Source organism: Chionomys nivalis, chromosome 14 (genome assembly GCF_950005125.1).
Source record: "Chionomys nivalis chromosome 14, mChiNiv1.1, whole genome shotgun sequence".
Lineage (NCBI taxonomy): Eukaryota > Metazoa > Chordata > Mammalia > Rodentia > Cricetidae > Chionomys > Chionomys nivalis.
Window position 1 is genome coordinate 27,931,502 of NC_080099.1, and position 23,796 is coordinate 27,955,297.

A 23,796-nucleotide genomic window follows, 5' to 3' on the forward strand; every position below is an offset into this window, starting at 1 on the left:
AAAAAAATCTGACATCCTCTCCAACAGATTTCTTAGTTTTCATTCACTAAACATGGCACAGAGTCCAACTGCATCAGCATACAGGGCAGCACGGAAGCTGCAGGCTGGCATCCTAAAACAACGGTATCACCTGTTGTGTGACACCTGACAACTGTGAGGGTCACTCAGACAGGAATCCAAAGTTACTTGACAGAGGCAATGACGGCGCTGCAATACATCCTCCTGACTGCAGATCTGTTCAGGGCTACGACCAGCCCGAGTCAACCATGTCTACCTCCAGAGAGATCAGTTTTCAATTAAATTCAACACGTGAATCTAATGCTATAAATATGCACACCACTGAAAATAAGTCATAAAACATTCCCTCAGACACTTCACACAGGAACCAAAGCCAGCCGCATCCAAGAGCTAAGCAGTTTTATGCACTGTAGTTAGTACTCTATCTTGATGAAGAATTTCCATCCAGAGTTAATTTTCCTTTCAAGTAAACTTTAAGTTCACCAGGAACAGTAAGCAATTAACTAGGTCTAACCTCATCATTAAAGAAACAATCAACGGGGAGCAGGTGGAAATTTTAATTAAAAAAGAATAAAAAAATAAATAAAAGAAAAAAAAAAAAAAAAAAAAAAAAAGAAACAATCAGCTTTAATCCCAGCACTCGGGAGGCAGAGGCAGGCGGATCTCTGTGAGTTCGAGACCAGCCTGGTCTACAGAGCTAGTCCCAGGACAGGCTCCAAAGCCACAGAGAAACCCTGTCTCGAAAAACCAAAAAAAAAAACAAAAAAAACAATCAGCTGGCAATTGTCCACTCACATTAAAATGTGAGAGCCCAACAGCAGCCAGCGGGAGCTGTACTTTCCCAACAGAGCTAGCGGCCGGGGACACGCCCCACTCTCCAGGAACTAAACTGAAACTGCCCCTAACTGCACCAACACAACAATGTGCTTCCTGGTTCTGTGCTCACGCGTGGCTCCTCAGCACAGCCACCTCTGAATGTGCGGGTATTTAGGGTGTTTTAATGAGTTGTTTTTATTTAGCCTTGACTTGTTTTCGGATCATCATGTAAACCCAGGCTTCAGCATGATACATTGGGCTCTGGAACTGTGTCTGACCATCACCACCTGTCTGTGTCCTACATTTCCAGGAACACTCTACTCTATCTCCACCAGTCTTTCCAACTAAAACAGTTTCAGCACCACTGGAAACAATGCTCAATGGAGCTGGGCACACATCTTCAATCCCAGCATTCGCGAGACAGAACCAGCCTAATCTATACAGCAAATGAATTCCAGGCCAGCCAGGCTACAGAGTCATGCACGCGCACACACACATATACACACACACACCTCAATAGATGTTCAGAAAATTACTCAAGGCCTATATTGATAACAATGGCCACTTAAAAATAAACTAGTAAGTCCATCATATCGGTATTTTCTTCCTAAACCATATCAGTATTTTCCGCGTACATATTAATATATTAGTTTCTTTCTTTTCTCCTTTATTTTTTGGTTTTTTTGAGACAGAGTTTCTTTGTGTAGCCTTGGCTGTTCTGGAACTAGCTCTGTAAACCAGGCTGGCCTCAAACTCAGAGATCTGGCTGCCTCTGCCTCCCAAGTGCTGGGATCAAAGGCATTTTTGACATTTCATAGTATGAGTATAGTCAGGCTAGCCTTTAACACTATATATAGGAAAAGGTCTGGCACTGAACTCCTGATCCTCCTGCCTCCATCTCTAAATGCTGTGATCACAGGTATACTTAGCCGTGCACCATAAACATTTGAAAAAAATTATACTAATTAAAAGGAGAATCGAGGTTTTGTATGAAGCAAAAAAAAAAAAAATCATCAGGCCAAATTCTAGGAACAAATACTTAAATCCTAACAAGCAAGGTGTAGTGAGTGGCACTCATCTACAGAACACTAAGGGTGGGACATGCAGAGTTCAAAGCCAGCCTCAACTATAACACAGTGAATTCCTTTCTGCCCCCACTTAAATGAACCTAATTAGAAGCTCATTACAGAATAGCTTTAGTTGTCAGGAAATGATTGCCCTTCTAGTATTACACCTGACAGAAATAAATGCTCACTCAAGTGAAATTTCTAGTTTGACCAGTCATACACTACAAAGAATGAACAATTTCTAAACCATTCAGTGTAGCTGTGGGTGAAGAATCTATGCACCTTTAGGTCAAGACAGAGAAAAATGCCTAAGTTGGGATCCTTTTACACGAGTGTTACAATTTTTATTTTCTCAAGTACATCTGTCCTTGTTATTCGATTTTTCACATACAAAAGGATATGTGTAAACGTTACGTTAAGGGGCTAATGAGTTACTTCTAATGCCAGTACTGGGGACAGATCCTTGGAGCTCACCAGTCAGCTAGCCTGGCCTACTACTCGGCAAGCCTCAGATAACAGTGAGACCCAGCAAGAGCTCCTGAGTTAGGACACAGGAGGACAGCCTCTGGCTTCCACAGGCAAGCAAACACGCCCTAACATTAATATCAAGAGCCTGAGGCAGGGGAGGTGGGCGGCAAGATCAAGACCAGCTATCATTTACCTCCAGTGTGTGGAGGAAGGAAATCCCAGTGCCAGCAGATTTTTAACCTTCCCCGGGAGAAAAAGGTCATCCTACAGTACAAAGCAAGCTCGGGACCTGCTACAATTCCATTTGGAAACCTCGTCTCAAAGCCAACAACAAAAGAGTGAGCAATGAGACATAAACCACTGGTGTCTGGGTTGGCAGAATAGCTACTGTCTGAGAAAAAGGTCATTTCTAAAGACTAAATGTACAAGGAACCTTCCTAACACTTTCACAGACGCGGACAGGACCAAAGATGCTGGCTAAGTGAGAAAATTACAGGACTATTCTCACTCTGCAATTCTGGAGGGTAAAGGGGACACATAACTTTTCGCTTGTAGCTGTAATCTCAGTTATTCTATAAAAAGTTATTATTTCAGCCGGGCGGTGGTGGCGCACGCCTTTAATCCCAGCACTCGGGAGGCAGAGGCAGGCGGATCTCTGTGAGTTCGAGACCAGCCTGGTCTACAAGAGCTAGTTCCAGGACAGGCTCCAAAACCACAGAGAAACCCTGTCTCGAAAAATCAAAAAAAAAAAAAAAAAGTTATTATTTCTAATTATCACCAAAAAAAGACTTTTTTGTTGTGTTTTGCAGGGTTTCTCTGTGTAGTCTTGGCTGTCCTGGAATTCCCTTTGTAGACCAGGCTGGCCTTGAATTCAGAAATCACCTGTCTGTGTTCACTCCCCCATCCCCAGTGCTGGGATTAAAGGTGCACATCATCAGGGGCAGCAGCACATAAAAAGAGAATGTTTAAATGGCTGGAAACCAAGTCACTGTGGCCCAGCACTCTAGGCTGTTCCTGTTCTAATTCCCATAGGGCTCTTCGGAACAGCCGTGGAGGGCAGCTGCACTCCAAACACTGGCCCATTCACTCACACAACAAATAATGTCAGAGCTCAGAGAGAGAGAGAGAGAGAGAGAGAGAAGAAATTTATGCCATCTTCATTGCCAGTCAGGCCAACAATCCTACACTCAGGAGGCTGAAGCAAGAGTGCTCAAGGGCAAGGCCAACTAGAGACAAAGACCAAGTTACCAAAATAAACAAATCTGCTTTCCTAAAACCAAATAGTCCTATTTCCTAATAGGCTCCAGTTTCATGATAACATGAGTTTATTCCAATGTTACTGATCATTTTCAAAACTGTGTGAAGGGGGAAAGGACATGAGCCACAGTATTTCCCGTGAGGAAACCTAATGAACTTCCCTGCAATTAAAGTAAGTATACTACACAAAATACCCAATAATCCCGTAAGAACAATTCCCATCAGCAAGGGTCTCTCTGACACGGGCAAAGAGTATACAAGGTGTTACGCACGCTAAGAGCTGCTAGGGTCACTAATGGTAGAATAAACCATTATTGACAAATGCGCAAAATCCAGTAAGAAGCAAAGCAATTCAAACAAATCAAAATAGGAAAACAATAAATGAGACTGGAACTGAACTACGGAACATTTCTCTCATCGTATCAGTTAAGAGATTGGTCCTTACACAAATAGCCATAGCCAGTAACTTCCTCTTCTAAAGTAGTATGTGATATAATTTGTGATATATATATATAAAATCTACAAATATTCTCCTCCAAACTTTAAATCATTCTAGATTACCTATAACACTTAAGACAATATGAACGCCATGAAAAAGATCTACTATAGCGGTTTTCAATCTGTGGGTTGTGACCCCTTTGGGGTCTCCTAAGACCATCAGAAAACACAGATATTTACATTACAATTCATAACAGCAGCAAGATTACAGCTTCATATGAAGCAGAAAGAAAATAACTTTATGGCTGGGGTCACCACAACAGGAGGAACTGTATTAAAGGGCCGTAGCATTAGGAAGGCTGAGAACCACTGCTCTACTATATTTGATGAATTACGGGCAAGAGTCCTTACATATTTATATGGATGCAAGTTTTACTTCCAGTTGAATCTCGGTGTAGAGAGCTAACTATGTATTAATTATATAAAATCATTTCTCTACTAGTCACATGAGCCAACGGCACAGAAGCATTTCCAAGAGAGCACGAGGAATACTTTAAAGGTGATGATCTAAGTGGTCCTACCAAATTCTAGACTACGGAAGATATGCTGGCAAAGCAGAATGGGAGAGATCAACACCACTACATAGCACCCAGTCAATAATGCAATTCACACGTGGATGTAAAGACCAGAAGTGAAAAGGAAGGCAATCTTAAATTACTCTCACATACATGGACAAGCACACACATACATGGGCACACCTCGGATGGTCATTGTGGCTTGTTTTCAAGGTACGCATCACAAGTCTGAATCAGAAGTCAGGGTAAGAGTTCCCTGACTAAATCAGCGGTGAGCCCGGAGAGCGGGAACCTGGTAATGGCTTTCACATCAGTAGACATCAAGTCAGATATGCATCAATCAGATGAAACACGCACTGTGGGGGAGACACACAGCAGGGAGCCAGTCCACCAAGGGAAGAACCTTACTTAGGTAGAGCAACAAGTCCCAATTTGCTCAAGACCATTTCATGTGTGCTAGCTGTCCTCCTCGAGAGGACCCGGGTTCTATGCCAGCACCCATACACAAGGCAGCTCACAATCATCTACACCCAAGGAACACAACACCCTCTTCTGGTCTCTAAAGGCACCAGGCACTTATGTAGCGCCCAGACACATATGCAAACAAAATATTCACACACTAAATAAAAAATAAAAGAGGGGCTGGAGAGATAGCTCAGCGGTTAGGAACACTGACTGTTCTTCCAGAAGACCTGTAACTCCAGGATTTAGCGCCCTCCACACAGACATACATATAGGCAAAACACCAATAAAAAAAATGTAATAATTATGAAAGAATCTCTCCTGAGGGTTGGAAAAATGGCTCAGTAGGTAGGAAGGAGTGCTTGGTGTGCAGAGTTCAGATTCCAGCAAACAGACAGCTGCACACACCTGTATCAGTACCCGTGGAGGTGGGGCACACAGGGTGAGGGGTCACTGGGACTTGTTAGCCACCAGGCCCAGCTCCAGGTTGGGTCAGAGTGTCTCAAAAGGAGTAAGAAGAAACAGAGCAGGATGCCTCAAGCCTTAGAACTTTCCCTTTGGTCTCTGCCAGTGCATGCACAGACAAGACTACCCACATATGCGCTGGGGTGCGGTGGTGGCACACGCCTTTAATTCCAGCACTTGAGGGCAGAGACAGGCGGATCTCTGTGAGTTCAAGCCCAGTCTGATCTACAGAGGGAGTTCCAGGACAGCCAGGGCTACATAGAGAGACCCTGGGGGAGGGGGCAGGGTGGGAACCTACACACACATCATATAAGGAACGCACACACAGACATCTCCCACACAGCACTTGCCCGGCTGCCCCGCCGTGTACAAGGCTCTGGTTCAAGCACTAACACAGCAGCAAACTTAAAGTCCTCTTCCCTTCGCTGCCAACGTTCTTGTGGGTTAAACCATGGTCTGTGCCCTCTCACTGCCTTTGTTCCTCTACATTCCTCCGACACCAGGCTTCCCCACAACAAAAGCCATCTCTCAGGCACCAAAGGCAATAGACACGTTTTAGGTCTTAACCACTCCCCACCCCATCTAGTTCAATGACAACTCTTTTTCTCTGATATTACAGAGCATCTCTACTGAGTCTCCCCCACCCTCTACCTCACCTCCAGTATCTCAGAACTCTTAAATGCCAGCTGACATCTCCACCTCAAAGCCAAACAAGCACCACTAACTTGTCACTACCCAGGCAGGACCCTTCAGAACAGTTCCTTCACTAGCAACCTCTGTCATCCCTGGCTGACACGACGCTATGCACAGTGGTCACCCTAGACTCCTTCCTAAACCCTATGCCCACCCGAATCTCTTAGATCCACCTTCTCTCGTGCCTGACAACCTCAGGTCCAAGGGCTACTTTCCTTACTTCCTAGTGTCCCATAGTCCTTGTCTTTTTATTGTGCTAACACAGCCAGATCCATGTCACTCTTGTAAGAGGTCCCTCAGAACTAAGATGCAATCCTCCCCATAGACCTTAGTTATATGAATTTCTGGTACTCAGGGCAATTGCACCCTATTTTTTTCTATTGAAAAAGGAACTCAATACTTAGACATCACCGCCTCCCCTGACTCCTACTTAGCCTTAGGCAGTAGCCGTGTTTCTCTAGAGCACCAGATGTCGTAGCGCTTATTGCCTACACCAGTGCACTTTACGGTATCACAGTACTGCAATGCTGGCTTTCGATTCCCACTCTAGACGACAGTGTCCTGCTCTGTTCCCACCCCCTGCTGCAGAGACTTAGCACACGGATCTGTTCCAGTGGGTGCTCAGTACAAAATGGAGCCACATTTCTGTTACAGGGATTAAAGATTTAGAGAGGCATTAATTTCTCTTAAATTATTAAGGCATCAAGTAAAATAGGACAGCAGCTTTGTACAAAGGAGAAAAGAAAGCTTACTAATTTACTTTCACCCATTTCTTAAGAAAAAATATTTATTTTATTTGGGAATGGAGCAATGGCTTAGTGGTTAAGAGCACTGGCTGATCAGAGCTCAGGCCAGGGTTCCCACCAACACCCACAGAGCAGTTCACAGCAATCTATACCCCTAGGTCCTGGAGATACAACGCCCTCTTCTGGCCTCCACAGGCAACAAAAAGGCATCTAGCGCAAAGACATATGTGCAGGCAAAATACCCATACACATAAAAGCATTTTAAGTTTTAAGTTCTTTAAAAGATGTATGTGTCTGAGTTTGAGCACAGAAGTGAGGGTGCCTAGGGAAGCAGGTGTCAGATTCCCAGGAGCGGGAGTCACAGGTGCTTGTAAGGCACCTGAAGTGGGTAGGGGTAGAGCTGAGTCTCTTGAGGAGCAATAAGTCACTTACCACTGAGCCACCTCTCCAGCGCCATCTTCACCTACTTATAAGCAAAGGACACCCTCAGTATTTCAAACAGCATTTAAATCACTGTACCCTCCTGACAAATCCCAAACTACCAGCACCATGAAAACCACACAGCCGGTAGGTACCACTGCCAAAAGCAGCAACCTGTGGGCCCTGGAAGCCAGCTGTCCTGTAAGATTTCGCGTCCAAATGTCAGATGTCAGTGCTCTGGGAGACTGCTTCCTGTCAGGAAACCAGCGGAGCCCTACAGACCACACCAGTGCGATGAAACGAGTGTGCAGAGCCCAGAGCTGTTCGACAGGCGGAGCAGTCATCACTGCACCTCCAACCATTCATCTCTAGAACCTCAGACAAAACAACCTCAGAGCCTCATTTCCTACATCAGCGGGGTGATCACAGAGTTTACACCACGGGATCTGTGGAAAAGCTTCCAGTCCAGTCTGACCGCCAGAACAAAAGGGAAGTGAGACACTAGCCCTCCGGTCTGTCCTCTACTGCTCCATCAGCAGCCAAAGTTCCCTGACTCGATCTATAGCAACAGATCTAAATGAAGTGAAAGCATCAGAACAGGACATTTTTAAAAGACCGAGCAAGTGGGTTAGCCAAAGCCTAGCACAAATGACATTTATTCAACTTTGATTCCAGGGTAGACAGAAAGTTTTGCTGTTAGCACCATAAACATAAAATGCTAAGAATTAGAATCAACTTCCAGAAACTTAGCCACTGCTCCTAGGACCAAATGTTAGTAAAACGGCCATGCCTTTACCCAGTGGCTAATACTTAACCAGCAAATTAGGCAACATGTAACCACCAGTAACCTGACACTGCTTGCCAGAAGGCTCCTGGATGGACATGGCACTCTGGCCCGAGATATTGGCTGGCTTCAGTCAGTGCAAAGTTTCTCTCTTTGGTCATAGCAAACGACAGGGCCGATACAAGTTATCCTGTCACACCTTTAAAATATGCTTACTCATGGCACTGAACACACTGACCACCATGTAAAAAGTGCACCGGAAAAGTATAATAGAACATTACTAGCCTCCAAATGGATCAAAGACCTCAACATAAGGTCAGCCACACTGAACCTCATCGAAGAGAAAGTGGGAAGTACACTTGAACGCAATGGCACAGGGAACCACTTCCTAAATAGAACCCCAGCAGCACAGACACTGAGAGAAACAATTAATAAATGGTACCTCCTGAAACTGAAAAGCTTCTGTAATGCAAAGGACACAGTCAACAAGACAAAATGTCAGCCTACAGAATGGGAAAAGATCTTCACCAACCCCACATCAGACAGATATACAAAGAACTCAAAATAGGCCGGGCGGTGGTGGCGCACGCCTTTAATCCCAGCACTCGGGAGGCAGAGGCAGGTGGATCTCTGTGAGTTCGAGACCAGCCTGATCTACAGAGCTAGTTCCAGGGACAGGCTCCAAAGCCACAGAGAAACCCTGTCTCAAAAAACAAAAAAACAAACAAAAAAAAAAAAAAAACAACAAAAAAAACAACAACAACAAAAAACAAGAACTCAAAATATACAAAGAACTCAAGAAATTGGTCATCAAAAGAATAAATAATCCAATAAAAAAAATGGAGTACAGACCTAAACAGAGAACTCTCAACACAGGAATCTAAAATGGCTGAAAGACACTTAAGGAAATGTTCAACATCTTTAGTCATCAGAGAAATGCAAATCAAAACAACTCTGAAATTCCATCTTACATGTGTAAGAATGGCCAAGATCAAAAACACTGATGACAACTTATGCTGGAGAGGTTGCGGGGAGGGGGAACACTTCTGCATTGCTGGTGGGAGTGCAAACTGGTGCAGCCACTTTGGATTTCAGTGTGGCGATTTCTCAGAAAATTAGGAAACAACCTTCCTTAAGACCCAGGAATACCTGGGGTATATATCCAAAGGATGCTTAATCATGCCACAAGAACATGTGCTCAACTATGTTTATAGCAGTATTGTTTGTCTTAGTCAGAACCTGGAAACTTAAATGCCCCTCAATCGAAGAATGGATAAGGAAAATGTGGTACATTTACACGATGAAGTACTACACAGCAGAAAAAAATAATGACATCTTGAAATTTTCAGGCAAGTGGATGGAACTAGAAAACATCATTTTGAGTGAGGTAACCCAGACCCAAAAAGACAATTATCATATGGACTCACTCATAAGTGGGTTTTAAACATAAAGCAAAGAAAACCAGCCTACAAATCACAATCCCAGAGAACCTAGACAACAATGAGGACCCTAAGAGAGACATACATGAATCTAATCTACATGGGAAGTAGAAAAAGACAAGATCTCCGGAGTAAATTGGGAGCATGGGGACCATGGGAGAGGGTTGAAAAGAAGGGGAGAGGAAGGGAGGGGAACAGAGAAAAATGTGGAGTTCAATAAAATTAATTTAAAAAAACTTAAATAAAAAAATTACTTGCCTATAAACTTCTTTTCTGTCACACACAATTATTCAGAACTTTTCTCCATCTCTTAACATGCTTTATTGAGGTGGGGGTCAGGGGTAAATCAGAGAACAACTTGAGTCTGTTTTCTGGGGAGCAAACTCAGGAAGACTAAGTGCCTTTACCTGCAGAGCCATGTCACTGGCCGTGGCTTGTTATCCTGGTACAAGCTCTCACTCTGCAACACAACCCATCCTTGAACTCAAGTGATCCTCCTGCCTCTCAGCCTAAGTACAAGGATCACAAGTATGAACCACTGGATTCTCAGACTCTTAATTCTAGGAGACAGATGGGTGGTTTAAATTTTCTGCTTAGTGTTCATCTGTTTTTTCATTTCTCTCGTATAGTTTTTAATTTTATTACTGTATGTGTGTATGCTCACAGATGCTCGTGTACCACTATCAGTGGAGGCCAGAAGCCAGCTCAGGGGTTGGTCCTCTCCTTCTGCCGTGGATGGAACTAAGGTCAGACTTTGGCAGCAAGCCCTTTTACTTTTTGAGCCCTCTAGTCAACCCTGAAAACATTTTTAAGTCCCCAAAGATAATCGCCAAAGCACAGTCTCTTTATCATACAGAATACGAAAAGAGAGGGGTTCACTGGTTGGTGGCCATCTTTGGAGCCTAGAAATAAGACACCTGTCACCAGCTAATAACTGGGCTCATTCTTATCACGTGTGCACAGTAGACCTTTAACTCGGGTATTGCATCAGAGGTAATATCTAGGCAAATGAAAGAGCACACCAAACCAGTGACTTCAAAGAGGAAAAGGACAACATAGTTAATTGTGCTTCGTCTTCCATCCTATGTTTACTTCCTTGAAACCGAGTACTCCAAAAGACTGCATTATACCCTAAATTATACCAACAATTCCAACAGCTATCTTTCTATCTTTCTATCAAACAAAGGAAAGAAAGGATTGGACTTAGGGCTGTTCCCTGGACTTTCACATCTGTTTGAAAGGTTTAGCCATCAAAGCCCATGTGTTAAAGGCCTGTCCCAGGTATACTGAAGTAATGGCTGTCAGGGAGCCTAGACTAGCTTGCCTGAGGCCATGGGTAGGAAAGCAGTTACCAGATTCCAGGAGCACCAAGAATTTTCATGAATGCTTCTGGAATTTGATTTGGTTTGGCAAGGGGGTGTTCGGGTTTTTGATTTGGGAGACTTTTTGAGACAAGTCTCTGTCAATAACTCAGGCTGACGTCACACTTGCATCCTTCCGGTCTCAGCTTTCCAAGGGCAGCCATGTCAGGTGCCCACAACACCTGGACCCATCAATTCTTGAGTAAGGCATTGCTATACATTAATGAACCAAAAAGTGATTTTTTTTTAAGACCACACTACAACTGCTTCCTTAATATATGTTTGCCTAAATGGTAATTACTCCATAAACACTGGCTCAAAATAAAAGTGTCCATATGGGCTGGAGAGATGGCTTAGAGGTGAAGAGCATGGGCATGGTGGCACAAGCCTTTAATCTCAGCGTTTGGAAGGCTAAGGCCAGTCCCTTCTACATAGAGTTCCAGGTCAGCCAAGGTGACACAGTGAGGCCTGATCTCAAAAGGAAAACTGTGGGCTGGTGGGATGGCTCAGACAGATGCAGGAGTTTGTTAGGAAGCCTGGCTGCCCAGAGTGGATCCTCAAAGTCCATGGAAAGGTAGACGGGATACCAGGGCCCACAGAATTGTCCTGTGACCCCCTTACACTAGCCCTAGGATGCACACCCACAATCCCCACCCACAAATTAAAAATAATAATCAGGATGCATGCAAACCTTTTGATCCCAGCATTTGTGAAGCAGAGGTATGTAGATCTCTGTAAGTTCAGTCAGTCAGACTGTTCTACAGTGAGTTCCCAGCCAGCCAAGGCTATATAGTGAGAGAGATCCTATCTCAAAAACAAAACAAAATAAAATTAATGCCATTATTGAGCTACACAGAACACGACGAAGTCCAAATAAAAGGACACTACCACTGGAGTGTTGGAGTGGAGAACTGTGATGTTAGAAATGCACCTGGTCCTGACCTTTGAAGTCTATGTACTGTGACACAAATCTAAAAGAACATATACCCAAGACACCTCGAAAGATCATTTCCAATTGTCATCTTTTAGAAAGGCATGTCTTGACTTTCCCATTTCTTTGCTGCTCAACTTTATTCTCCTTTCATTGTTTATCACCTAAATTACACCATATTCTAAGATACAGAAACAATCCTATGCTGTTTTCATTTTTTAATCCTGCTAAAGCCAACATGTGACTGGTCCCTAACATTTACAACAACAGTCCACCAGGTGGCAGTATTGCCACTGTGTAGCAAACCTCCAATGGTATCCTCTGGAAAGATTATCAAGAGTCCCAGCATCAAAATGCCTCAGACCACACAAGACAATTTCTGTTTATTTGCTGTGTGGTCTCTCCCACTGCACGCTAAAATTAGAAAATTAGGTTTTTTTTTAATCTGTGACCTCAATACACAAAACAGTAACTGGTACATACCAGATGTTTGATCTATGTAACACTTTAATATCTCTGAAATTGAGAATGGGTCCAAGACACGGGCTAGCCCTGATTTTGTTTTTCTTTCTAGTGATGCACTAATAATTGCCAAGTTTTGTTTTCTTTGCGATGTGCACTGGTGTTTTGCCTGCGTGTATGTCTATGTGAGGGTGTGGAATTCCCCAGGAACTGGACTTACAGACAGCTGTGAGCTGCCATGTGGGGGCTGGGAACCCAGGTCCTCTGGAAGAGTAGTCAGTGCTCTAACCATCTCTCCAGCCCCACAGTCGCCAAGTTTTACAAGCACTGACATCTAAACTTTGAAGAAATGCAGTAAGAAAATATCAGAAGAAGGTGAGGAGCACCTTTAATCCCAGCACTAAGGCAAGGGAAAGCTAGCCAGGACTACATAGTTGAGGTCCTGTCTTTAAAAAAAAAAAAAGAGGAAGATAAAGAGAAAACAGTATCAGTGAATGAATGCTTATTTCAAAAGATGACCTCAAGTGTTGGTAAATCCAAGACACAGAAATAAAAAGGTTGTGGCTGCCAGGACAGACACTGGGCCTTAGCGCCAACACTGAAGAAGGGCACGGTGGAACTGCTTAAGTTCAAGAGTAGAAGACCAGCTTCAGCAACTGAAAACCGTTCTCAAAATAGAAGTGGAAAAGGGGTGAGGGTACAAAAGAGCTCTGGGCATAGTACTGCATGCCTTTAATTCTAGCTAGAAGGCAGAGGCAGGTGGAACACTAAGATTTGATGACCAGCCTGGTCTACAGAGAACTCCAGGCCATCCAGTGCTACACAGTGAGATTCAGTCTCAAAAAAACAATCAGGGCTGGAGAGATGGCTCAGCGGTTAGAAGCACCTAACTTCTAGGAAGGGTAGATGCCCTTCGGATGGACTCAAGTTCCATTCCCGGCACCCACGTGGTGGCTTATTTAAGTCAGTTACTCTAGTTCCAGAGGATCCAACACTCTCTTCTGGCCTCTACCAGGAACACACGTGGTGCAGACACACGAGGGCAAAACACCCATACACTTAAAATAATGAGAGAGGCAGGAAAGACATGCTGCAATAGATGGGCAAGCCCAAGAGCTGCAGGCCAGCCTGGAGAACAGAGAACCGTCTTGTATCGGAAAAAAGTAAATGTTCATTTTAAACCAGCCTATACACTGTTTTATTGTTACCACACACACTTTTACAAGTCATTCTTAAATATCTGATAAGGTGCAAGCTCCCAAAGAAAAGTAACGAGTCAGGGAAAACGTCAGAAAGATATCCCGGGGCAAATGGTCAAAGTCTGAATCAGATACCTCCCAAACAAATCTGCTGGCGGTGGCAAAAAGATCGTAAATTCCAGACTGAAATGCAGCAAATCTGTAACGTGACGCCAGCACTTGTTGCCTTCAACTGAGTCACACATTTTACCCATCAGAAAATCAAGGACAGGACAACAAAGATGTCTGCAGTCCCCATCGGGATTACAAGCTCTTCCTCACTCAAACACATTTTCCGTGGCACAGTGACTGCATCACAGGCCGCAGGTATGCGGGGTGTGGGTCCGCAGTAGCGTCTCTAGGAAAAGCATTATTCTACAGGAGGGCTGAAGCAGGGAAGACAGCGCTATCGCTGGCGGGATGGGCGATTCGCGAGTCAGAGGCTTGACGGTCGTGGCCTACGGAAAGCCCAGTTAAAGGAATCTGGGGCGCAGAGTACCCAGGACCCGGGAGCCACCAGAGGACATCCTACCAGAAAGCAAACGCTACGGCTTGGAAGCCCAGCTAGCCCTAGGCCAAAGGCGTGCAGCTCAGTCCCCGCCCTTCCAGCGTCGTGAAGGCAGGGCGCAGATAGCTGGCAAAATGTCACAGGGCCGAGACTGAGCGCGCCAAAGCAAGACCCACCCCCGGGAGCCGCGGATGCTCGGGGCCCGTCCCTCCCCTTCCTCCGCCCGCCTAGAACTCATTCATTCTTCTGGCGATTGGCGAGTCCACCCGGCCCAGCCGCCCTAGTCCAGCAAACCCACCAGATGCTTTGTCTCCCACCCGCCGGAAACCGGGACGTGCACTCGAGCGCGCGCAGTGGCATCAGCTCCCCGCACCCGGGGCCTGCAGATGGGGGGGATATGGGGTCCCGGGACCAAGTCCCAGGCCCCGCATTGAACCCAACCACCTAGAAATTATCGCCACGACCCCACCGTCTCTACAACTCGAGTACCCCTCCATGACACCCCCGTTCGACTCTAAATCATTAGATCCCCTCCTCTGCTTTCAAGACACGAGGGCCCTGTCCCCTTCGGAAGGTCGAGGCACCCGGCCTGTGCTGTCCCTTCCCCGGAGCCCGATGGCGTCCCGGGAGCCTCGCGGCGTTGACGATCGAACCCGTACTCACTTGAGCAGCAGCTGATCGTGCTCGGCCTTGAACTTGCCCAGCTCGATCTGGAGCTTGGCGCGCTCTCGGGCCGTGTCGTCGAGGGCGCGGCGCGCGTCGGCCAGCTCCGTCTCGTAGAGAGCCTTGAGCCCGGTGAGCTCCCGGCCGCGCACTTCCTCGCGCTCGGTCACCTGCAGCTGCAGCGCGCTGTTCTCCGTCTCCAGGCTGCGCACCTTGTCGATGTACACCGCCAGGCGGTCGTTGAGCTCGCGCAGCTCCTCTTTCTCCTGCAGCCGCGACATGCGCGTGGGGCTGAGCGGCGTGGAGGGGGCGCTGACGCGGCTGCCCGCCCGCTGCTGCACGGGGGTCGCGGTCGCCATGGCGGGGCGGCGGGATCGAAGGTACAAACGGCAGGCCGGCGGCGGGTACCGAGGGCAACTGGGATGGCGGCGGCGGCGGCGGCGGCGGCTACCGCACAAAGAGCGAAGCGGGAGGGCCGCGGAGAGGGCGATCGCCGGCGAGACGCTCTTTGTAAGCGCACACGCACACTCGCCGACGCGCGCGGGAAGAGGCCGGGGCAGCCCGGAGGCCGAGAGGGTGCACGCCGCGGACGCGAGTCTCCCGCCCGCTGCACTTTGTTTCCTCTCGAGCTGCTCCGAGCGGCGGGCGGGCCTGGGAGGAGGGCGGCGAGAGGCGGGCAGGAGGCGAGGCGCGGGGGGCGGAGGTGGCACGGGCCGCGCTCCGCAACATGGCGGAGCCACCCACGTGACCGCCGCCGGCCAATGGCGAGCGGGCGGCGCGCCCCTGCGACTCGCGGAGGGGGCCCGGCCTGGAAATTCAAAATCTGACCCCGGGGCAACCGTCGGCCTCGCTCTCGGGCTTGGGCGTGGCGGGGAGGGGCGCCCCGAACTGCTCGTTCCTCAGCCGGGAGCCCAGAGCCCGCCGGAGCTCGTGCTCTCCCCCTGGGGACCCCTGGAAGGGCCGGGCCTGCAAATGGCGGGAAAGAGCCCGAGGTTTCCGGGGCGGGTCCGCGCCGCCTCCTGCTGCTGACCGTTCAGGGAAATTCAAATGTAAACGAGTCCGGCCGCGGGCGCCGCGACCTCCGCCCGGAGGCCTGACCTAAATGGGTGCCTGCGGGCCCCAGCTCGGCTTGACGGTCCCCAGTGCCAGCCTCTCTAGGATGGGAAACGGTTCGCGGCAGCCCCTAGCTGTGCTGAAGCCGACAGCTTGTTTATCACGGGATAAAGCGATATTGCTTCTGAAATCAGAATTTGCTAGTAATGGTTTGCGGCCCCGGATCCGTTTCTTGGTGTAGGGTTTTGTCAAATCAGAAACAGCCCACGAATGATCGTCTTAACACGACTAATAGGATAAGCTGTTGTCGTGGTTCATTAAATTAAGATTAATAAAAAGTCTGGGCTTGTGAAAATTGAAATAACTTTTGTTTTGTTTTAAAAAGTTACTCCATAACAGAATTGGCAGCTAGATTGGTTTTGATTTTGGGACAATGTCCCGGTGGCTAATCTAGGATTTGTGGCAATCTGGCCTCCCGAGTGCTGGGTTTACTGGTAAGAGCTACCACCTTGAGGTCATTTTCGAAGTTTTTTCAGACCTCCTGTGGAGAGTGATAGCAACCTTGCACTGCTTTCCACAACCTGTGCTTCTATGGATAGAATCTCTCAAACTCAGACTGCAGGTTTGCAGTTGATACGTTGTATTTTGTGTGTGAGTTCAAAGGGGTCAAAGGAGACCAGACACATCGTGTCTTTCCACCGTGGATTCCCGGGATGGAAGGGAACAAGGCATGGCAACAAATACCTTTACCAGCTGATCTGTCCTGGCCACCCCAGAGAGGTGTGTCATTAGGAGGCTATTATTCCACGATTTCCAGAGAAGATGTGTAAAGATTAAGTAAATTATATGAAATGTGTTGAAACATTGTAACTCTTGGTAAATGTTATTCAATTTCTGCAATCAAAGCAATGAAAAAAATTTAGATTTAGATAGTCGCCCATTTTTGGCCACATATTTTTGCTAAATGTACACTTGCTTTATTTTTTCCACACCTAACTACTGGGTGTGTGTCCTACCCTGGTTCTTTCCTGTCCTCCTCATTCAAATGATTTCTGAAATCCCATCACCTCCAGAGTTTTAGAACTAAAAAATTGCTTTGTGATGAGAATACTTCTATGTTGGAAATATATATGTATGTATGTATATATATATATATCATGATTTCAAATATAGTGTGTTGTTTATCCTATAAAAATTGTCAGGGCACATATCTAATTAATGGTTGTTTTATATATACCCCACCAAGTTCCAGCATGCCATGCTTTTGTTTTCCTCTTCTATAGTCAACTGGAATGGTCACTACCACTTACTACTTCTAGAGAGCTTACATGGCTTCTGCCCAACTTCCTGTGTATCATTTGGATCTGGGATGGAAAATGTGGGATACCCAAGAGATCTGGGAAGAAGGGGACCAGACTGGGATGGGATGGCAAGGTAGAGGAAGTGGGGAGAGGGGGGTACTAGCACACCCACTTTTGTCCCAGGAGCGGAGAGTGGCATCTGGCAGATAGCTGAGCGTACAATCTGTGCAAATAGGATGGCTCAGACAGAGGCATAAAACTGAAGAAGGAGAAGAAGGAATTGCTAAAGGCTACTCTTCAGTATGTGCTTACTGAGTGGATGAACGTAGAAATAATTGAACACATGATCTTCTATAGATCTCAGTTGCTTCATATTTGCTTTGCAAAATACTTTTTCCATTTGTAAAAGTGTAAGAATAAATTGTGTTTCAAGAGGTTGAGATGCAGGATCTCTTCCAATTCTGATTATGATTTTTGTTTTTTTTTTTGTTTTGTTTGTTTTTTGTTTTTTTTGTTTGTTTGTTTTTGGATTTTTCGAAACAGGGTTTCTCCGTAGCTTTTGGGGCCTGTCCTGGAACTAGCTCTTGTAGACCAGGCTGGCCTCGAACTCACGGAGATCCGCCCGCCTCTGCCTCCCGAGCGCTGGGATTAAAGGCGTGCGCCACCACCGCCCGGCTTGATTATGATTTTTTGTATGTTAAAAAAAAGGTCCAGAAGATATAAAGTGCAGTACACTGATCATCTTTGACTAGGATTGTACTCATGGCACAGCCTCTGCTAGTGTATGTAATACTCCAAGTTGCTTTCCACATCCACTTGTTAAATCTCTACATTTGGCAATAGGATAAATGGAGTTAATGTCTTTTGACTCTAGCTTCATTTTCATTTGGTTGGGTTGCTTTGCTTTGGTTATTTGCAAGACAGGCTTTTCCCAGGTAACCCTGGATGTCCTGGATCTCACTCTATAGACCAAGCTGGCACCACACTCAAGAGATCTGCCTCCCTCTGCCTCCCAAGTACTGATATTAAAGCAGTGTCACACTGCACAACTTATAGTTTTATTTTACTACTGACTTGCTTAGGGTTTTTTTCTTTTAGTGATTTGTACTCTTACTTAGCCATGAGTCACATGACAAACTGTAATCATAATGCTCTAACAGTGGAATCATTGTAAACATTTTAAAGCATTTTTAAATCAATGTTTATGTATCTGTTCTTTAAATGTTTGTTTAATCTTAAAAGGGTTGCCCCTCCACTGTGCATCTCAGCCTTGGGCGTGATTTAAAAATAGCAGTGTTTTATTGGTTATTGGTGTCGGGAGTGTGAGGTTTGCAGATAATTTGGCTGCTTCTAATCTGATTGGAACTGGCCCAGCTCAAAGCCTTAGGAGTTTTCCTTCTTCAGGATCAACCTTAGGTAGGTCACTCCTTTTACCTTGAGGTGTATGTATGGCTTACCCAGCAGCTGCTAAGTTTATTAGCTTAATTCTTCTACTACGGAAATGGGACTCTTCTCCCTGAAGCACTGTGGCCAGCTAATGGTTACTGAAGAGGAAGGAGTCACTTTTCTTCAATGGGCACTGATAAGTTGCCTATGCTCCACTAAGGAACACCCAACACACACCCCCAACACACACACATACTCATGCCCGCAACCCTTATTAAACTCAGTGGGTCACCAAAACGAAGGAAGATGTGAAAATAACAGTGATGTTGGGTATTGTGTCACAGCCTTCGATGCCAGCTCTGGGGGCAGAAGCAGGTTGTGTGAGGCCTGCCTGGCCCACACGATGAGTTCCAGTACAGCCAGGGCTACCCGGAAAGTCCTGGTCTCAAAAATAAAAAGATGAGGGAGACTTGTTAGAAAAAAGAAACAGTTCAGAAGGAGTGGGAGGTGGCTATAAAGGTAATGAGGATGAAAATCATCAAATATATACATGTCCAATATCGTAAGGATGGACCAGTGAGATTAGTCAGCAGGAAAAGCATTTGTTGGCACAACTGACGACCTGAGTTCAATCCCCAGTCCCCTGACCACATCCATACACACACACACACCAACACACACAAACACATCAGCATAATTGTCAAGGAGCTATAAAGACTTCCTAATACACCTTCCCATTTGACCTCTTCACAGTTCCTGAAGGCTCCGCGTTTGAGACCAGTCTGAAAAGATAGACAGCCTCCTTTCCAGTCCTGCAACTGAGTTCAGGGAAGCCAAGCGGGAAATGCATGGTAAAATAAAAGGATGAAGTTTCAGCCCGACCAATGAGCCCCACTCTTCTGTCTCATCTTTACTTTGTTCTCCTTTCTGAGACTGCAGACGGGGCTATGATTTCCAGAAAGAGTCTGGCTGAACCAGTCCCCTCCACCAGAATCCTTCCACACCTAATAAAAACTCCAACTGGGTAAAGGACAATTGGAAGCCAGGCATCCTGTGAGACCCCAGCTCCTAGTCATACTTGCTGGCTGAGGCAGAGGTAGAGTTTGAGATACAAACAGTCAGTAAAGGTGACTTGAGGCTACCGGAAGAGTCCCCCGTTCCCTCCATGTCAGAGCAGCAGATCAGACTCCAACAGCAGCCTTGCTGGAACTCTGGTGGTCAGCAGCATCCAAAAGACAGCAGAGGCAGCATGAGCTCGTTAGCTGAGCCTGCGGCTAGCTAGCAGAACACTTTCCTGTTGCTCATCCCCAGCACAAAACCCCAAGGCAGCAAGCAATAAAGCATAAGAGTAACAGCACAGTAACCTGTGATGGTTAGTTGGGCCGGGCCAGATACCTTAATAGTCAAACTTCGTTCTAGATGCTTTTGGAAGGTGTCTGGGTGACATTTAATTTCATTCAGTAGTCTTTGAGTGCATGGGTCTCGTTCAGAAACTGGGAGGCTAAACGAGGCAGGACTCTCCTCTGAGGAAGGAAAGGGATTATGAGCCAACTTCCAGCTGACCATCAGCTCTCCCTGCTCTCCAGCTTTCTACCTATGCTTGCCGGTCTTGAGCAGATTGCTGAAAATACATCTGCCCTATGTAAATATACCTCCTGTCTATCTGGGAGACATTTAGGGAAACTAGACTAATGCACCTTCCTTTACCTTTCCAAAGGGTGTGAAGGAGCTAAGAAAACCTGCAGCTTGAAGTGAGGGGTTGAGACAGGAAAGGTTTGGACATCTGTTGAACATATGCACGCGGTGGTATAACATTCTGTGTAATCTACATATCAGCCAGGAAACACTGGGGTAGGTGATCCCCACTTCGAAGCTCTCATATAAATCATCTAGGCCTCCAAGTGCCAGGTACTAAAGAGTCCTGCAGAAAGTAATGGAGGAACACATTGTAGGGCTAGGCAGGGCTCTGTGTGGGAGGGGGAAGCACAAAAGACCTCTATGAGCTGGCTTCTAAGAATGTCGCCCTCCAGGGACTGGCAAATGGATTCAGTACCTTGTAGGGGCATGAAAATGACAACCCACAGCCTCCAGGGGAAATTGGGGGAACTCTCATGTGGCACCCCTAATCTCCATATGTTGTGCTTTTTGTTTTAAACCATACCACATGGGGAGTACTTCAGGAAGTGGTGAGGGATGTACATTTCAGTCACTGGGCTGGCCTTCGCCAGTCAATAAGAATGGAAAATTGAGGAAATTATTATTAAAACAAGTAAGTTGGTTAATATGGCACAAACATAATAGTGATGTCTTATCTAAAACAAAATAGGAAATTAAGCGGGAAATGTTCTTGCGTACCTACTGTGTGCACGGCACTGCTCTGTATGTATATTTGAAAAGAGATTTATAAGGACTGGAGAGATGATTCAACAGTTGAGAGCACTTTATGCTCTTGCAGAGGACCCAGGTTCTATCCCCAGCAATGATCTGGCTTTCTGTAATTGCAGTTCTAGGTCTGACACCGTCTTCTGGCCTTCATGAATACTTTACAAACACTGGAGTGGTATGCTTACATACACGCAGGCAAAATACTCATATAAAAAGAAATAAATCAGCTGGGCGGTGGTGCTGCACGGTTTTAATCCCAGCACTCAGGAGGCAGAGGCAGGCAGATCTCTATGAGTTCAAGGCCAACCTGATCTACAAGAGCTAGTTCCAGGACAGGCTCCAAAGCCACAGAGAAACCCTTTCTCAAATAAATAAATAAATAAATAAATAATAAATAAATAAATAAATAAATAAATATCTTGGGAGCTGGAGAGATGGCACATTGGTTGAGGGCACTGACTGCTCTTCCAGAGGTTCTGAGTTCAGTTCCCAGCAACCACATGATGGCTCACAACCATCTATAATGGGATCCGATGTTCTCTTCTGGCAAGCAGAGAAACATGTAGAGTACTCACATAAAATCCATATGCATAAATAAATTTTAAAAGAAAGGAAGGAAGGAGAGAGAGAAGCCGGTGGTGGTGGCGGTACACACCTTCAATCCCAACACTCGGGAGGCAGAGGCAGGCAGACTCTGAGTTTGAGGCCAACCTGGTCTACAGAGTAAGTTCCAGGACAGGCTCCAAAAGCTACACAGAAAAACCCTGTCTCAAATAACAAAAAAAGAAAAGAAATCTTAAAAGAGAGAGGGCTGGAGAGACGGCTCAGCGGTTAAGAGAACTGTCTGTTTGCTCTTCCAGAAGACCTGGGTTCAATTCCCAGTGACCACATGGCAGCTCACAATTGTCTTTAACACAGATGAGACACAGCTACAGAGAACACGGATGAGACACAGCTGGGAGAACACAGAGGTGTGAGACTAAGTGCTGAGCCTCAGCTCACTAGGATCCTGAGTTGCATACAGAACTATCAAGGATTGGATCAGAAATAAAATGATCAGACGAGGTACCATGACAGCTGGGACTGCAGAAACATTCCATCACCTCCACATTTGCTGGGGAAAAGCACCCTCCCCGTGTTAGCCCCTGCACAGAGGTCCAGAAGTGTGTAGTCACTTAGAAGAAATAGGTTGCACTTCTCTAATCTAACACTTTGTTTCCATCATTTACTATACTTCCTGTAAGGGATTTCAGTTGGTTGGTCGTAAAATGAAGGATGGAGAAATGAAATCTCAGTTGTCATAGGAAAAAGGGAAGTCACCAAATTACAGTAGTCCAACATTTCTATTTCTTGTTTTTAAATGTTTTTGTTCTTTGAAATTATAATTACATCATCATTTACCCCTTTTCCTTCTTCCAGCCTCTCCCACACACTATTCCTCCCTTGCTCTCAAATTCATGGCCTCTTTTTATTTCATTATTAAACATATACACATATATCTACACACACACACATATGACTAAATACGTGAATACAACCTGCTCAGTTCATATAATGTCACCTATACATATATGATCTCAGGACTGACGACTTACTGTTGGATAACCAACTGGGAGGTCTCTTCCTCAGGGAGGACCATTTCTCCCATTCAGTATTCCCCAGTTGCCCATAGTTCTTTGTCTAGGGTTAAGGCCCTTTCATGTTACCATGTGTATTGGCATCAGGCTGATTCAAGTCTTCTTTAGGCATCCATGCTGGTAAAATTTCATGGTGTAACATCTGACTTTTCTAGAAGACACAATCTCCCAGCAAATGTCCTATTCCCCTGGCTCTTACATTCCTTTCTGCCCTTCTTCCACAATGATCCCTGAGTCTTAGGTTCAGGAGCTGTGTTGTAAATGAATTAGCTGGGCAACATTTTACTGCTAAAAATAAAGTGAGGGCCAGCAAGACCCTTCATCAGCTGAAGGTGATTGCAGCCGAGACTGATGTCACGAGTTCAGTCCCTCGGACCCACGTGGTAGACGGAGAAAACAGACTGCGACAAGTTACTGGCCTCTGGCTTCCACATGAGTGCTGTGGTATGCATGCATTCACACACAAATAAATAAATGTATATTTTTAAACTAAAAAATAAAAGTAGGGGCCTGGAGAGATGGCTCAGCAGTTAAGAGAATTGTTTCTCTTGCAGAAGACCCAGGTTCAAATCCCAGCACCCACATGGTGTAATTTCACAAGCCATCCATAATGCCAGATACTAGGGATCTGATGCCTTCTTCTGACCTCCATGGGCACCAGAAATGCACAAGGTGCAAATACATGATACAGCAAAACACACATAAAATAAAATGAATAAATTTTGGAAAAACGAAATATAAAATAATACAAGTCAAGTGGATAAAAGCATCTGCTACAGAAATAACTAGCGTGCCATTCTCCCACACCATGTGCCTTCTCATTTAGGATTCAGCATGACTTTTAGGGACACTGCCATGATGCTATACCGTCACCTCTGTGTCCCCTACCCATGTGCCAGTAGACAGTGTCAGACAAAGGGTGGTCTCAGTGTCCTGGCCTTCGCCAGGCCCTTCCTCCCCTTTCTCTCAAGGTATTAAAGTAGCAGAGATATCTGGGTGTATTTCCTTTGAGCAAAAGACTCTGGTGTGTGTGAGTGTGTGTGTGTCTGTATGTGCTTGAGAGAGAGGTGTGCAGTGGTACATGCAACAGCACACCCACGTGGAAGTCAACTGACCTCCCTCCGAGCAAACTGCTAACAGACAGGATTCTTACTTTTGAAATGTTTTAAAGCGATTCTCTGTAAGAATTACACAAGATGTGTGCCTGACTTCCTGTTCCCTAT

At 45.9% G+C, this 23,796-nt stretch overlaps 1 protein-coding gene across 1 annotated transcript in view; it reads right to left on the bottom strand.

Annotated features, from left to right (window-relative positions):
* Lmnb1 (lamin B1) overlaps positions 1 to 15,504 on the bottom strand; it is a 46,136-nt gene extending 30,632 nt beyond the window's left edge. The window contains exon 1 of the mRNA XM_057788612.1: positions 14,812 to 15,504. Coding sequence (XP_057644595.1) covers positions 14,812 to 15,170 — 359 coding nt within the window. The 5' untranslated portion in view covers positions 15,171 to 15,504. The remainder of the gene's footprint in view (positions 1 to 14,811) is intronic.
* Between the last annotated feature and the right edge of the window lie 8,292 nt (positions 15,505 to 23,796).